This window comes from Macaca nemestrina, chromosome 20 (genome assembly GCF_043159975.1).
Source record: "Macaca nemestrina isolate mMacNem1 chromosome 20, mMacNem.hap1, whole genome shotgun sequence".
NCBI lineage: Eukaryota > Metazoa > Chordata > Mammalia > Primates > Cercopithecidae > Macaca > Macaca nemestrina.
In genome coordinates, this window is record NC_092144.1 from 9,847,311 (window position 1) to 9,860,152 (window position 12,842).

The following is a 12,842-nucleotide window of genomic DNA, read 5'->3' on the forward strand; positions in this document are numbered from 1 at the left end:
CCAGAGAGCATCTGAAATTCTTTATTGGAACATCATTGCTGTTTGCCAAATAGAAGACACAGACAGCAGACGAACAGTGAAAACAGAGCCCAGTGACCAGAGCTGGCCCCTTGGCTGGGGACCCTCCCCTACTACCTGGTGGACCAGCCTGGCAACCTCTGCCCCTCCCCGGACCCCCGGGCCTTTGGCATAATGCTGATGGGGGGCTGCAGGCAGTGAAGCCCCTTGACTCAAAGCAGAGACTTGAATGGGCGCTGGAGAGTGGGGACAGTGGAGAGGCCAGGGAGGGCTGGGCGGGCCCCCCGGGCTGGGCCGAGCAGCGCAAGTGGAGGAAGCCAGGAGCGGGCGAGATGGCATCTATCTGTTTTCTGAAAAGGGGCACATAGGGGCCTGGAAGCAGGTGGTGGTGGTAGCTGGGGCAGGTCACACGCTGACATCCTTCTCATCTCCCGTCTTGGGAACAGCTTCCAGCAGCGGGTCCCCAGGACCTGCCTCCTCTCCCTCCTTGGCCTCACTGGCCTTAGAGTTGGGGACCCAGAGGCCGGAGTCAATGCAGCGTTGCATGTGGTACTTCGCGTCCTGTGAGGAGAAGGGCAGGCAGATGAGGTGGGGCCACCACCCAGGGGTCCCCATTATCCCCTGCACATCCCCAAGCTGGCTTCCTGCCTATTGATATTTAACCAATTTATTTGAGATGGAGTCTCACTCTGTCACCCAGGCTGGAGTGCAATGGTGCAATCTCGGCTCACTGCAACCTCCACCTCCCAGGTTCAAGTGCCTCAGCCTCCCAAGTAGCTGGGGTTACAGACGCCTGTCACCATGCCTGGCTGATTTTTTTACTTTTAGTAGAGATGGGGTTTTGCCATGTTGGCCAGGCTGGTCTCAAACTCCTGACCTCAGGTGATCCGCCTGCCTTGGCCTCCCAAAGCGCTGAGATTACAGGCGTGAGCCACCGTACTCAGCTGGAACTTTAAATTTTATTTAACTTTAATTTAAATTTAGATAGTGCAATCTAGAACAAAAGCCAGCAAATTTTTTTAGTAAAGGGACTGACTAAATATTTCTGCTTCCGCAAGCCATATGGTCTCCGTCACGACTCAACTCTGTGGCAGAGCAAGATCGGTTGTAGATGACAGTGAAACAATTGAGCATGGCTTCTTTGTTGCAATAAAACTTTATTATAAAGACAGGCAGTGAGTCTGGGAGCTGCGGTTTGCAGAAGCTGGTCTAGATGGCTATGCCCATAGAAGCTTCTAGAAACTCATGGCCAGTCCTGCAGCTAGACCCATTTTACAGACGAGAAAACCAGGGTGACCAACCAGTGAGCCAAGTGGTAGGAATAGGGTCAATCGTGTCCTACTTAGATTCAACGTCTATTGCCACTTCCAAAAATACAGCCAGTGAGACCTTCTTTATAAAAACATAATTTTTAGGAAAAAAATCAGTGAGATGTCATGGTGTCAGCCTATAATCCCAGCTACTTGGGGAGGCTGAGGTGGGAGGATCACTTGAGCCTGGGAGGTGGAGGCTGCAGCCTGGGTGAGAGAGGAAGACCCTGTCTGTCAAAAAAAACAGATGGCCGGGTGCAGTGGCTCACGCCTGTAATCCCAGCACTCTGGGAGGCCGAGGTGGGCGGATCACGAGGTCAGGAGATCGAGACCATCATGGGTAACACGGTGAAACCCTGTCTCTACTAAAAAATACAAAAAATTAGCCGGGCGTGGTGGTGGGCGCCTGTAGTCCCAGCTACTCGGGAGGCTGAGGCAGGAGAATGGTGTGAACCCGGGAGGCGGAGTTTGCAGTGAGCAGAAATAGCACCACTGCACTCCAGCCTGGGTGACAGAGTGAGACTCTGTCTCAAAAAAAAAAAAAAACAAAAACAAAAAAAAAAAACACACACACAAAAACAGACAAAATCCAATTAACAGCCAGCATTTACCAGCCCCTGCCATGTGCTCAGCTCCTTTCCCCACACATTTTGTGAGCTGATATTGAGAGAAAATATGGTTTGCATAAGGAAACTGAGGCTGGACTCAGTCACAGTAACAGTGACTATCAGTCACAAGGGACATACGCTCAAAGCTCAGCATTTATCTGCTGGATGCTGGGACACAGTAGGTGCTCAATAAATGTGGGTGTGTGCCAAGGTAACACGACCCCCCTTAGTCCTTGGAGAAGCCTTGGAGGGGCACTTTCACCAACTGGCTTCAGAGACTTGGGACACAGGGCTGGGGGAGACACATGGCCCGCTGGAAAGGCATGGGACGTGGGGGTTACTCACGGTGGGGTCCATCTTGCTGATGGCATCTTGCAGCATCTGCACGTCCTTCACATCGAAGCACTTCTGGAGTTCCTGGGGGTATAGAGGGGCTGGGGTCAGGGGCTGGGTCCCTGTGCCCTGCGGGGTCCCGCTCAGGGTCCTCCTGCTGCCCGCCTGGGCTGGGGAGCCGCACCTCAGGGAGGGACTCGTAGACCTCGACAGGGTCCAGGCCGCCGGGGCCAAGCCGCTTCTTGCGCTCCTCCTCCTCATACTCCTTCATGGCCTTCTCAATGCGCAGCTTGGCACGGCCCCGCACACGCTCCTTGAAGGCTTCTAGCTCGTCGTTGAAGCCCTCCATGTACTGGCGATCGGCTGTCTATGGGGGTCGGGCAGTGCTCACTAGACTTGGCCCAGTGCTCAGGAGGGACTGGGGGCCCAGGACCCTCCAGCCACAGCTCCTCAGAGGTGCCCCAGGGCTCCCTAAGTCTGTTCCTGACTTACATAAAGGGCTTCCCAAGGCCTGGGCTCCCCTGCCAGGGACCTCATCTGGCATTTGCTAAAGACCACCTCCTTGGGAGCCCTGCTCTACTGCAGATCCGAGACACTCGTGTCCTCAGTGTCCCTGCATGGGCACCTCTAACTCAACACGGCCACCTCCCAGCCTGCCTTGTCCTTGGTCTCCCCAGTCTTGGTAAGGGTAGCCCTGTTCCTCCAGGTGCGCAAGTTAAAAACCCGAGAGGCTGGCAGGCGCCTGTAATGCCAGCTACTTGGGAGGCTGAGGCATGAGAATTGCTTGAACCCAGGAGGCAGGGGTTGCAGTGAGCTGAGATCACGCCATTGCACTCCAGCCTTGGTGATAGCAAGACTCGGTCTCAAAAACAAAAAAAAGCCCAGAGCCCTAGAGGCACCCTCACCTCTGTCCTTTACCCACATATCCACATGGGGACCTCCAGCACATCCTAGTGCTCCCATTTTTTTTTGTAATGCAGTTTTGCTCTGTCACCCAGGCTGGAGTGCAGTGGCACACCACAGCTCACAAATTCCTGAGCTCAAGTGGTCCTCCTGCTTCAGCCTCCCAAAGACTTGGACTATAGGACTCAGTCACCAAGCCTGGCCTGACCTCCACTTTTTTTTTTTTTTTTTTGAGACGGAGTCTCGCTCTGTCGCCCAGGCTGGAATGCAGTGGCCGGATCTCAGCTCACTGCAAGCTCCGCCTCCCGGGTTCGGGCCATTCTCCTGTCTCAGCCTCCTGAGTAGCTGGGACTACAGGCGCCCGCCACCTCGCCCGGCTAGTTTTTTGTATTTTTTAGTAGAGACGGGGTTTCACCGTGTTAGCCAGGATGGTCTCGATTTCCTGACCTAGTGATCCACCCGTCTCGGCCTCCCAAAGTGCTGGGATTACAGGCTTGAGCCACCGCGCCCGGCCCTGACCTCCACTTTTAAAGTCTGGCAGCATCCGCCCACTTCTCTCCCCCTCCTTGGCCCCGCCCTCTCCTGATCTAGGATTTGGTGATTGGAGGGGCTTGAGTCCCAGTGGACAGGAGTCGGCCTTACCCAGAGCACTGTGGGCTGGTTCCCTGCGGAGGGGGCCTCCAGCCACCTGGCAGCTCAGGGGACCCTACCTTAATCTTAGTGAAGAACTGCCGGAAGCAGGCCCGGGGGTCCACCTTCAGGCTCTTGGCCAGCTCCAGGATAAACTGCATGACGATTGTCTGGTGGGCCACCTGCTCCATGAGTGCACATTTCTGCCAGGGAGAACAAGCACAGTGTTACCAAGTGGCGGCCTCAGGGCAGCGCCTTTTCACAGCCCTGGGGAAAGCTCCACTCACCTCCTCCACCTCTAGGTCAATGCACCAGATGACCAGGTAATTGGCCGTCTCCTCGCACACCAGGTGGACATTGTCTGACAGGTACTTTTGGCTGTCATCCCAGCGGCGGAGCATGCCTGTGGGAAGATGCTGGCAAGGTGCTGGAGGGCCCTGGAGGCAAAGGGCCTGCCCCGACCTTGCCCCCCATAACCTCACACGCCCCACTCACCAAAGTGCTTGATCTGTTTCTCGTACTTTTCCACGAAAGTCTTGTGTTTCTGCTCCCTCACCTCCTCTGAGTCCTCCTCTGTCTTCTCGGGCTTGGTGTTGACCATGCTCTGTGGTAGGGTGAGAGGGGGAGTGGGCTGGGGCAAGGCTGCGGAGCGCCTCGAGTGCGGCCGGGCGGGCCGTGGCCGCAGCGCCCATCCCATCCACGGCGGAGGTGGTGACGAAGCCATGAGCATCAAGGTGGCGGGAGCGTGGGCATGGGCCTTGGGGCAGATCAGAGGAGGGGACCGGTGGGGTGTTTCATCCGCCCGGCCCTCCAAGCCTGTCCCCCCTCCCACGTGGCCCCCGTCCGTCCCTCAGCTCTCCGCCCCACACCACGCTCTTCAACTACACCGCCGCGGTCCTCCCCTGACCAGGCATTGGGTGCGCATGCGTCCTGGCTGCATACACGCTGGCTGCGCAAGTGCACTGCCCGCCCCGCCCGCCCCACACACCTTGCTGAAGCCGTCTTTGCTGAGCGTGTCCACGTTCCAGGGCATGCTCTTCTCCTTCTTGCGCATCTCTTCCAGCTTCTGCTCCCAGCTCCGCTCCTCTTTGCGCAGCTGCTGTGCCTCGGCCTGCAGCCGCTCCAGCTCTGCCTTGCCGCCCTCAGCCACCTCCAGCTCCTTCAGCTTCCTCTGGCATTCGGCCACCTTGCGCTTGCACTCGCGGCAGCCCCTGTCCAGTTCCTCCTTCTCCTTCTGGAACTGCTCCATGCGCTCCACCCGGGCCTGCGGGCAGGGGCGGCCTATCAACTCTGGGGAGCGGCCTGTCCCTTACCCCCAGCCCCATACCCAATCCCCGCACCAGAGATGGCCCCGGGAAAAAGTATGCCTCCACCTCCCGTGCCCTGGTCTCCCAGCTTCCGCCCCTGCCCCCACAGGTGCTGACACACACCCAAGTGGGGTCCAGTCCCTCCGTCCTCCGCTCAGAACCCTGGCGGATCCCATCTCACTCAGAGCAGAGTCCAGGTTGTCACCACAGCCTACATAGGCCCTACACAATCTGCCCCGGCACCTCCTCTGGTAACTCTTCCTTCCAGCCACACTGGCCCCTCACTTTTCTCACCTTTTCTTGAGACCATTTTTTTTTCTTTTAGAAAAAAAACAAAAAAACAGGGTCTCACTCTGTCGCCCAGGTCAGAGTGCAGTGGCCCAATGACGACTTACTGAAGCCTCGACCTCCCTGGGCTCAGGCAATCCTCCCACCTCACCTCCCGAGTAGCTGGGACTACAGGTGTGCACCACCACGCCCAGCTAATTTTTGTATTTGCAGTAAAGATGGGGTTTCGCCATGTTGCCCAGACGGGTCTTGAAGTCCTGGGTTCAAGCGATTCTTCCGCCTCGGCCTCCCAAAGTGCTGGGACCACAGGCAGGAGCCACTCTGCTCTGCAGAGCCTGCTTTTTTCTTGAACTTCAAGGCCTTCACACTGGCTGTTCCAACTACTTGGAATGATTTTCCCTCAGATCCCCCCACAGCTGACTCTATGGCACCCGTACCATCTGGGCTCCATGTTGCCTTAGCGGGGACCCCTTCCCTAACCACCTTCCTATTGATGGCAACCTCCCGCTGCCCCCGTCTGGAATTCCCTGCCTCAACACCAGCCACCACTCACATCATATGACAATTATTTATCACGTTTTTGGGTACTGCCCCGCCCCGCTCTCTAAATATGGGATTGTGTTTGCCATTTTGTCTCCAGAACCAGGAACTTGGCCTGGCGCAAAGCAGGGGCTCAGCAAATGCTTGTTTTTTTGTTTTTATTTTGTTTGGTTTTCTTTGAACAAGGTCTTGTTGTCATGCAGACTAGAGTGCAGTGGTGCGATCATGGTTCACTGCAGCCTTGACCTCCCAGGCTCAAGAGATCCTCCTGCCTCAACCTCCCAACTAGCTAGGACTAAAGGTGCACAGAAACCACCATGCCCGGCTATTGGTTTTTTTTTGTTTTTTTTTTAGATGGAGTCGCCCAGGCTGGAGTGCAGTGGTATGATCTTGGCTCACTGCAACCTCTGCCTCCCGTTTTCAAGAGATTTTCCTGCCTCAGCCTTCTGAGTAGCTGGGATTACAGGCATGCACCACCACACCAGGGTAATTTTATATTTTAAGTAGAGACCAGGTTTCTCCATGTTGGTCAGGCTGATCTGGAACTCCTGACCTCAAGTGATCCACCCACCTTGGCCTCCCAAATTACTGGGATTACAGGCATGAGCCACTGTACCAGGGCCCCTTCTAGATGTTTCTTTGTTCCACCCATAACCTTGCTCCAGGATCACTGCCTAGGCCCCCTTAGCTCTGTCTCCAGCCCAGCATGCCCTCCTAAGCCCCAGCTTGGTGTCTACCTGCATCCCGCTCACCAGAGCCCCAGATGTCACTCCCCAGGCATTCCTTTCTCCTGATAACAATGCCTCATCTCCTCAGGCTCCTGGTCCCCACCTCACTCCCTGCCTCGCTCAGACCTCCATCTGGGTCCCCATCGGATCATTCAGGACCCTCCGGAGACCCCTATGTGGCTCCACCATCACCCCTCCTGAACCTCAGTGGGGGCTGTTCTATTCAGAGCCGCTGATCAAACCCGGAAACATGCCACCACCTTCAATTGCTGTCCCTCTCCAATCCAGGCACAGCTGCTGCCAGGGAGGCCGGTGAAACCCACGCATTTCACCACGTGACCAGAGTCCTCCCCACTACCACGTCTTGGGGGGTCTGAATTCAGATGGGACTTCTGATCCTGGCATCCTGGTCCTGGGTCCCAGGCAGATGCTGGCCCTCATGGTTCCTGGAAAGTGTGGCCTTTCTCTTGCCTCTTGGCCTCGGCACGTGCGGTTCCCTTACCTGCTTTGCACCCAAAACTCAGCTTCGACAGAGCCTTCCCCAAATGTTCCCTGCCTGGGGCACCACTGATCCCCAAAGGACCTCCTGTGACCATCTGACATGGTGAGGGTGCTGGAGGACAGCCTTGGGGAACCGGCCCTGGGTCCTAGCCCACAGCCACCATGTACTGGCTGGGTATCCCTGGGCCATCCCCTAACCTCCTGGAACCTCAGTTTCCTCATCTTGTCAAACAGTCAACAATGCTGACCGCACAAGCTTGTCTCAGAAGAAACTAAGGAGATGATTAAAGTAAAATGTCCCGAGCCATGCGGGCCCTCAGCATGCACCCTTCCTGCGCTGGCCAGGGTCATTACCATCTGTGTAAGGGGATAGTCTCTCTCTCTCTCTCTCTCTCTGGGGAGCACTCTGGTGCTTTAAAAAGGAAATGTCATCAAATGCTTAGTTTAATTTCTGGCCCAGAGCACACGCTCAATAACTGGGAGTGGTTGTTACTACATGGTCACAGCACCCGGCTGTGCCACTGATGGGAGATGAACTTTGGCCATGTCACTGAAACCTCTCCCGGCCTTGGTCTTCCCCTCTGTGAAACGGAGTCTCACAGGATCACTGTGAGGACTGAATAACTCTATGGAAAATGCTTCCAAAACAGCCCTCAGTAGGCGTGTCCCACTGTTACCATCTCCGTCCTTGTCACTGCCACTTGAATGGTCTGCTGACTCATTTCTGTGCCTTATCTGAGGCTGTGTCCCCAGGTTCTAGGGCAGGGCCAGGCAGACCTGGCCCCTATTCTAATACCCCAGGGGACTGACACAGCCAGCCTGAGCCTCGGATTCCCCCATATGAATAAGGGGTCAAGAAGGCCTACATGGTTGGGCGTGGTGGCTCACGCCTGTAATCCCAGCACTTTGGGAGGCTGAGGCGAGTGGATCACCTGAAGTCAGGAGTGTGAGACCAGCCTGGCCAACATGGTGAAACCCCATCTCTACTAAGAATATGAAAAGTAGCTGGGCGTGGTGGCGAGCACCTGCAATCCCAGCCACTCCAGGGGCTGAGGCAGAATCGCTTGAACCTGAGGCAGAAGTTGCAGTGAACCAAGATCGCGCTAGTGCACTCCAGCCTGGGTGACAGAGCATGACCCTGTCTCAAAAAAAAAAAAAAAAGCTACCCCTCATGAGATAAACTGCAGCTGCAGGCTGGCACAGTGGCCCATGCCTATAATCCTAGCACTTTGGGAGGCCGAGGTGGGAGGATCACTTGAGATCAGGAATTCGAGACCAGCGTGGGTAATACAGTGAGATTCCATCTCTTAAAAAAAAAAAAGTTGCTGGGCAGGGTGGCTCACGCCTGTAATCCCAACACTTTGGGAAGCCAAGCGGGCAGATCATGAGGTCAGGAGTTTGGGACCAGCCTGGCCAACATGGGGAAACCCGGTCTCTACTAAAAAAAATAGAAAAAGTAGCCAGGCATGGTGGCACGCACCTGTAGTTCCAGTTACTCAGGAGGCTGAGGCAGGAGAATTGCTTGAACCCAGGAGGTGGAGGTTGCAGTGAGCCGAGAGGGCACCACTGCACTCCAGTCTGGGCAATAGAGTGAGACTCTGTCTTAAAGAAAAAAAAAAGCAACTGTGGCCTCTGCAACTCCCTTCCTCCACGATGAGCCTGTGTCACCCTGGAGCCTGCCTGCCACCCTGCAAGCCACTGCTGGGCAGCCATCAGTCTCCCCTGTGTCCTCTGAATAGCCGCCAGGGAGGCCACAGCTAAAAAAGGCCTCTTGGAGTTGGTGGGGGCGGCAGCCTGCCCAGCCTGGGCTTTACACCTCCTATTGGGCAGGGGCTGTAGCAGGCTGAGCAGGGGAGAAGCTACCCCAGCAAGCAGGGCCCACAGGTGTCACTACCCTCCTGCCTTAGAGTTAGGGAAACTGAGGCTCACGAAATCTCAATGTCATACAACTCATTAGAAGAAACCATTAACAGCAGCTATCTCTGGGCAGGAGAGTCGGCGAGCTGGGGCTAGGAAAAGGGATTCATTTGTCCCCTTTTGGAACCTTTGGAATTTTTTTTTTTTTTTTGAAAAGACAAGGTCTTAGGCCAGGCTTGGTGGCTCACACCTACAATCCCGGCACTTTGTGAGGCTGAGGTGGGTGGATCGCCTGAACTCAGGAGTGTGAGACCAGCCTGGGCAACATGGTGAAACCCTGTCTCTACCAAAAATACAAAAATCAACCAGGAATGGTGGTGTGCACCTATGGTCCCAGCTACTCAGGAGGCAGAAATAGGAGGATCACTTGAGCCCGGAAGGTGGAAGTTGCAGTGAGCCGAGATGGCACCACTGCACTCCAGCCTGGGTGACAAAGAAAGACCCTGTCTCAAAAAAAAAAAAAAAAAATCAAAATTAAAAAATAGAAAAAAGAAAGACAGACAAGGTCTTGCTATGTTGCTCAGGCTGTACTTGAACTTCTGGGCTCAAATGATCCTTCTGCCTCAGCCTCCTGAGTAGCTAGGACTATAGGCATGTGTCACCACATGTGGCTGTGGAATTTTTTTTTAACCACTCACAAAAATTATTTAAATGATGATGACGGTAATAGCTACTGCCCCAAAAGGATTACAAATATTAAACGAATAAGGTAACCCTTACAACAACCCTATGGGGTGGACATCATTCAGATTCTCAGGTGCTCAGGCACAGAGCAATCAAACAATTCCCTGGCACTCACGCAGCATGTGAGTGATACAGACAGAGCTGAGATTTGCACCTAGTCAGGCCTGTGCTCAGAACCACAGCGATCTCTCCTTCCCCTCCACAATGCTTCCTTCCAAACCTGCCCCAAGTTTTCCTGACCCAGTCTTAATTTATTCTTACAAAAGTCTCAGGGAGGTGGGGTCATAGTATCCCAGGTTTCATACGGGATCAGGGAGGCCTGAGTCTTGCCACATCAAAGAAAGAAAGAAGCAGCAAGAGGCAGGACTAGGATTGGAACGCAAGCTTGCCTGTCCTTGAACCTGTGCTGGAGACGCTGAAGCCCCCTGACTCCCTTACGTGCCACTACAACCACCGGGTTCTCAGCGGTAGGACAGGAAAAGCTCCGTGCCAGAGGGAGGAGGGTGTGGCAGGTACACTACGCTGCAGGAGGGGGGCCCTCCCACTCGGCAGGACCAAACCATTCTCCACAGTAGTAAAGATTAACCTCTTTATGTGACAGAAATAGGTCTTCCCAAGAATAGTCTTTGGAGCTTTGTGGAAGTCTTAAATATTTCATAATAAAATGTTACACACGGCAAGAAATAGAAGCGCTAGAACTTTCTTCCCACACTCCAGTGGCTCGCTTGGCAGGTACACTACCCAGGAGACTCAGGATTTAAGGAAGAGGTCTGGAGGTGGGACTGGGAGCTAGATAAAGAGACTAATGCCGTATTCTGGAGTATTCCAAAATGATGGGGAAGGGACCTTCTAGTTGTTTCTTGGATAAATGATGGGGAGTTGTCCTATGGGAGGGTGGGGTAAGAGATCCTCACTAGAAGGTTCTGAAAGGTATATGCCCTTAGTTTAAGAGTACAACATGGCTGGGTGCAGTGGCTCACGCCTGTAATCCCAGCACTCTGGGAGGCCGAGGTGGGTGGATCGCCTGAGGTCAGGAGTTCGAGACCAGCCTGACCAACATGGAGAAACCCCGTCTCTACTAAAGATACAAAATTAGCCAGGCGTGGTGGCGCATGCCTGTAATCCCAGCTATTCAGGAGGCTGAGGCGGGAGAATTGCTTGAACCCGGGAAGCAGAGGTTGCAGTGAGCCAAGATTGTGCCACTGAACTCCAGCCTGGGCAACAAGAAGGAAACTCCATCTCAAAAAAAAAAAAAGAGTACAACAGACACTGATATGTGATTTGGGGTAGCAGGAGGTTAAACCTTTAAGTCTTAGTCACCCCATTGGCTTGTGAGCACTGAGGGGGTGGTAGGACATGGATCACTCAGACTTAGGATTCTGGGGTCTGGATTTGGGGGTTCTGTTGTGGTCTGATAGAAGAAGGGGTAGTGAATTTAGAATCAGACCAGGAGTCCCTGGAAAAGAGCAGGGACAATTTGGGTCACAGAGTAGCGATCAGGTTGGGGACACAAGGTGGGGTGGGTTTGGGGTCCTGGGCTTGAGTTAGGGGAGTTTCCAATGCTGGCCAAGGCTCATACAGGAAGCCAGTCTGGGAGGTGGGTGGTGACAGGGTCTGCAATACCAAGTAGGGGCAGGGGCTCTGGCTGGGCCGGAAGCCACGTGGGCAGGATTTCCTGGTCTAATGGGAAATGGGTCTACCCGAGGCCAAAGGAGAGGCTGGAATGTGAGGCTCTGTCGGGGTGGAGCTGGTAGTTAGATCCAGAGGGGAACCAGGTTCCACAACCGAAGTCCTCGGTGAGACTAAGGATCCTGAAGGGGGACGGCTCTACACTCTAGGAAGGGGGTCCCGGGTGTGGGCAGGGACAGGAATATCAGAGTAGCACAGAGTTCCTTGTACCGTTTAGAAAAGGAGTGGCGACTCCGGATCTGAATGGGAACCCCGGATCAAGATCCCGGAAAGTAGATCCCAGGACAGACCAAAGTATTGGGGGTCCAGACTACGGAGGTGGGGGAGGGCGACGTGAGATCCCAGATAGGGAGTGGATACCCGAATAGGATGAGGGATCATCTAGAAGAATTTGGGGACCAAACTTTGAGGCAGAGTTCTGGGTGTAAATGTTAACTCCGAACAGAATTAGGGAGACTCGTCTAAGGGAGTCCAGACTGAAGAAGTTCTAGGGGGTGAATAGGGAATCCCACGCAAAAATCGGAGCAGGGGGTTGGGGGGAGATCCCGAGCAGGGACTCAGGGTACCAGTGGTACTGGGGTCCTGGAGTTGAATCGAGGCTCCTGAAAGTCCAGACTGAGGGGGTGAGAATCCTAGGTGTGAACAGTGGGGTCCCTGGGCAGTATCGGGGACCACAACTCTGGAGCGGGGTCCGAGAGTGGGGAAAGGGATGGGCGCGCGCGCCTTACCTGATGCCGCCAGCGGAAGAGGCTGGCCGTGTCGATGTTGGGGTGCGTCTCGTCTTCATCATCAGACACCTCAATGTGGTCCCACACGCTGTAGTCCACCATCTTGCCTTGGCGGCCCAGCCCGCTACGGCTCGGTTGGCGGCGACGGCGGCGGCGCTGGAGACTTGGTGCGCGGAGCCCCGCCCCTTCCGCTTCCGCCCGAGTGCGGGGGAAACCCCGCCCATGCCTGACGTCACATCCCTAGTAACCGCGGCAGCGGCACTGGCTACCCATTCTGCCTTAAAGGGCCTTGCGCAAGCGTTCCAGTCCCCTGGAGTTCCCGCAGAGACTCCACCTTATCGGGCGCAGGGGCTCCGCTAGGTCTCCTGGGGGCATACGAGTGGGCACTTCAACTCCTAGCCCCCCTCATCTCCCGCCTCTCCACGGTGGGCGTTTGGGGTGGCAGGGAGAGGACGGTTGATGAGACTAAGAGGACTGTCCCCTCAGCTACGCCGCAGTGACGTCTGCAAGGGGTACGGACACGGCGGGAAGGCCCTTCCCCTGCCCTTCGTAAACGGGGACCTAAGCCTGCTCTGGAGAGGGGCGCCTGACGACTCCTGGGACTTTCTCAGCCCGAGGAGGACTGGACCTGCCCTGGGGGTGTCTAAATCGAGGGTGG

The 12,842-nt window shown here is 55.2% G+C and overlaps 1 protein-coding gene across 1 annotated transcript; it reads right to left on the bottom strand.

Moving 5' to 3' along the window:
* On the bottom strand, positions 1–12,378 carry LOC105475808 (cell division cycle 37, HSP90 cochaperone). Its single transcript, XM_011731363.2, has 8 exons — positions 12,185–12,378; positions 4,791–5,066; positions 4,298–4,406; positions 4,090–4,205; positions 3,883–4,005; positions 2,454–2,636; positions 2,282–2,353; positions 1–579 (listed from the first exon to the last, which is right to left on the bottom strand). The coding sequence occupies exons 1-8, from the start codon at positions 12,284–12,286 to the stop codon at positions 424–426; spliced, it is 1,137 nt and encodes a 378-aa protein (XP_011729665.1). The 5' UTR covers positions 12,287–12,378; the 3' UTR covers positions 1–423.
* Between the last annotated feature and the right edge of the window lie 464 nt (positions 12,379–12,842).